This window comes from Morus notabilis, unplaced genomic scaffold, assembly GCF_000414095.1.
Source record: "Morus notabilis unplaced genomic scaffold, ASM41409v2 Scaffold466, whole genome shotgun sequence".
In the NCBI taxonomy this organism is placed as follows: domain Eukaryota; kingdom Viridiplantae; phylum Streptophyta; class Magnoliopsida; order Rosales; family Moraceae; genus Morus; species Morus notabilis.
Window position 1 is genome coordinate 260,213 of NW_010358624.1, and position 4,242 is coordinate 264,454.

At 32.2% G+C, this 4,242-nt stretch overlaps 1 protein-coding gene across 1 annotated transcript; it reads right to left on the minus strand.

The window, feature by feature from the left end:
- Positions 1–240: 240 nt before the first annotated feature.
- On the minus strand, positions 241–3,049 carry LOC21394599 (sm-like protein LSM2). The gene is made up of 3 exons (XM_024162179.1): positions 2,890–3,049; positions 2,638–2,796; positions 241–670 (listed from the first exon to the last, which is right to left on the minus strand). The coding sequence occupies exons 1-3, from the start codon at positions 2,890–2,892 to the stop codon at positions 551–553; spliced, it is 282 nt and encodes a 93-aa protein (XP_024017947.1). The 5' UTR covers positions 2,893–3,049; the 3' UTR covers positions 241–550.
- Between the last annotated feature and the right edge of the window lie 1,193 nt (positions 3,050–4,242).

The following is a 4,242-nucleotide window of genomic DNA, read 5'->3' on the forward strand; positions in this document are numbered from 1 at the left end:
TTCAAAACGGAAGAATGATTGAAGTGGAAAATTGACATTTAGCAGGTTTCAATTTCTAAATGGAGTATTTAATTGCAAGTGTTGGATCATTATTACGATGAGAAATGCTAACATCACATTTTTTATCGTCTTCTTTGTCACTTTCAACTTTTACTATTTGATAAGTGAATTTAATTATCTTATTTTCTGTTTAAATAATGATATATCGTGTTAGTACACTCCACATGTCAAAGCAAAAAATAATAAAAAGAGTGATGCCTCTTATCACGAGTCATACTTGTTTACAATGTCTTTGTTTGGTAAACAATTCATTAAATTCGCATTAACACGCAATTAGAGAGCATTTAGAGAGGTTCCCAAAAAACAATAACCCCTCTCCAGTCAAGAATATTAATAAGTTTGACACGAGGACAGGACAGACAAATACAAATGTGCAAGAAAAAGCAGTTCTTTCCAGCTTTTGGTGAGTTCAACTTCAAACTTAAATGCCAGTTTAAGCCTAACAAAGGAAGGTTGACCAACAGAGACTAAAATCGGATTATCCTTCGGCTTAGCCGCCGCGGGCTTCCCTTCTGGTGGCATCATGGAGTAGCTCAACATCAACTCCTTCAGGGGGTAGCTGAACATATCTCACAACTGACCCTCTAATGAAACAATTCCTCACTGACAGCTGTAAGACATGAAAAATAAATAAATCAATCGAATAAATTGAATCCTGTTAGATTGAAACGAGAGCATGTTATCAAATCCAAGAGAGTTCAGTTCAGATATAACAGAAACGTTATAAAATGTATAAAACAAGGTAAAACGCTATAACTAGACCTTACAAAATAAACATTAAAAAAAATGTATTCTATGGCAGCATGTGAACTATGCACAATATTGTATCTATTTTCCAAATTTCAGTAGAGTCCTTGGAGAACTCCATAGCTGCTGGCTACTGCATAGAAACACCTATTTCCTAATGACTCAAACCAACCCAAACTCACTCTCCAAGACCATATCGGACTAATTTTCATTCATTGCTGCACACGGCCAACATAATAACTCAAATTTGACAAGAGACTATTTTCGGGGACAAAATGAAGCAGCAGAAGAAGAAGAAGAAATCATGCTTCTTTTTCTTTCCCGCACCGACCAGGCTTGTGTACACTACATATCCTTATATGTCTCACTGAAATAACCTGATCCATTCCACCATATTCATTGGCTTCGGAGGATTTGTTCCCCTCATACTAAACTCTGCACTGCAATTCGAAGTCACCACTTCCTTTTTTCTAGTACGCTCCTTTCTAATAAGGATTACTTCTTTCCAGATGGAATATTACTCCAGGTGGGGACATCTTCAAATCAGACCACAATACACTTTCATGGTGCACCCAAACTACATGGTCCTATAATTTGTTACACAATAAAACTAAGAGCAAATGGCCCTTCGATTGAAAAGATGAATGAAACCCATTCAAGAGAAGACAAGGAAAGATTAATAATAGTGTATACAAAACCCATTCCCACATTTCTATACCATAACAGTCAAACACATAATGTGTCGGCAATCAAACCCATATTTTACAATAAACACACATCAAACCCGCATTTTTATTAATGGATGATCAAAGAAAAATCTCCTCTCCTTTACGTCTTAAAAAAGCTGCTCCATAACTTTTATGTAAAGTAACTCAAAATCTTTATCTTTTACTTTCTTTCTTCCACTGTAAAACAGGACCGAAACCTACCACACAGGACATGAGAATCCCATTCTAAGCTCTATTCTATGAAATTATCAACAAAAACCTATACCCAGAAACTTTTATTTTCCCTCTTCTTCTTAGCATGAATTCAAACAAAAAGCTACAAGTTTTACTTTCTCTTCTTCTTCTACATATGAGGACAAGTGAAATCCTTGCCAAAGAGACCCAATGAATCCTATTCCAAGTTACATTCTGTGCTAAACAAAACCATAAACCCCATAATTTTCGTTTATTTCTTCTTTTAAGCATTAATTCGAACAAAAAACTACACATTTTATTATTTTTACTTCTCTTTTTCTACTGTTGTACTGTAAACAAGAAGAAACAAAAACCCCACCAATTAGCTCTGTGAATCCTATTCCAATTTCCAAGTTCCCCTGTATGTAAATATCAATAAAAACTTAAACCCCCCAGAAACTTCCATTTCCCCTCTTCTTCTAAGCATTAGTTCGAACAAAAATCCATATTTTTCACTTCTGTTCTTCTGCTATAGGAAAGCAGAAGCAAAAACCCTGCCAATTTAGCTAAGTGGATTCTACAACAATTTCTAAGTTCCACTCTATGCAAATATCAATAAAAACCTAAACCCAGAAAAACTTCCACTTCCCCTCGTCTTCTTAGCAATAATTCGATAAAAAAATAATAATAATAATAATAAAACAGCCACATCTTTTACTTCCCTTCTTCTACTGGGGAAAAAGAAGCAGCAAAAACCCAGCCAAACAAGCCCATTGAATCCTATTCCAAAGTTGTAATTCTACGCAAAAATCAACCAAAACCTAAACCCTAGAAACTTCTTCTGTTGGTTTCTCTCTCTTCGTTTCAGCATTAATAATTAAAAAAAAAAAAAAAAAAAAAAAAGGTGACAGATAAGATAAATAGATACCATGTGAGGGTACTTGTCTTGGTCGACAACACGAGTGTTCTCGAGCTTGATGTTGAGATACTGATCCACGGAGTGAAGAGTTCCTCTAATGGCGAGATCGTTCTTCAGTTCCACCGTCACTTCTCTCCCCACCAATTCCTTGAAGTACGAGAAGAACAACTGCAATAACAATTATCACAAATACAAACCCTAAATTTCTCAAATCATCAAGAAGAAGAAGAAGAAAGAAAACGAGGGAAATTAAGAGATTACCATATTTGTAGAGCGAGAGAGAGAGATTGGGTCTTGGATTTGTTGGTGATTCTTTCTGGAAAGCAGGCAGAGATGGAATTTGAGGGCTGGAGAGGGAGGGAGTGAGTTGAGCAGCTATAAATTCTCTTGGGGAATTGAACTTCTTTTTTTTTTCTTGAAAGAAAATAAAATATGACTTTACAAATTATTTTAACATTACTCAAAAAATATATATTTTAATATTTAATCTAATTTAACAATATATAAAAGAGATAAAAGTTCTTTTTTACAAATATTATAATATTTCTTTTTAAAATAAATTTAAAAATATATATTTTTCATTATTTAGTAAATAATAAATTCTTTAGTGTCTCCACTCGTGCATAACACATTACACATTTATATATAAATATCATATTAAGTTGTTCCAGCGAGTGAGGTCTCCCTGTGGGATTGAACCTTTTTTTTTTCTTTTTTTTTTACAGCTGTGTTTTCTGGTTCAAAAAAATTTAATATTTTAATCTGAAACTAAATTCTTACTTTTCTTTTCATATTAAGGTTGATTTTGATTGTAAAATTGGTTAAAATATTCTTCACATTTTAATTTTAAATTTTAAATTTTTCTTAAGTTAATTCTACAAATGGTCCTTGAGGTTTATCTTTTATCTCGCTTTAGTCTCTGACTTTTGAAACGTCACACAATTGGTCTTTAAAGTTTTACTTTGTTTCAATTTCGGTCATTCTGTTAGTTAGGTATTAAATATTTGACAAAATATATAGAAATTAAGAACTAAAATTGGAAACATCTAAAGTTTAGGGATTAAAACAATACAAAAAATAAAAGTTTATTTGTACAAATAGTCCTTAAATTTTAGCTTTTTCCATTTTGGTCTCAAATTTAGACAGTTTATGTTAAATATTTAACACCTAGTCAACGAAAGAACTAAAATTAAAACATAGTAAAACCTCATAACCAAATACGTGACATTTGAAATGTTATGGACCAAAATGAGATTGAGGATTATGATATTAACTCTTTTTCTTTAAGAGTTTTTAGGTTTTTTTTAGTTAAAATTGACCATTACTCAAGAAAAATGTATGAATTGAGTATAGATTAAAAATATAATGGTATAAATATGATACAGTTCAAAATATAAAGTATCATCTTTTCGTACCCTTAAAATACAATGTATAATTTTGGGGAAAAAATAGAAATTGAATGTAGAAATTTGGATGAATGCTAGTATACAAACAAACAAAACAAAACAAAAATTATGTATATCCGGATCTGCTATGTTGTTGAGATACTCCTTGTTCGGCAGAGTGGTTTTTGAGTGAAAAACTCAAAAAAAGACAACTCGAGTTACAATTTTA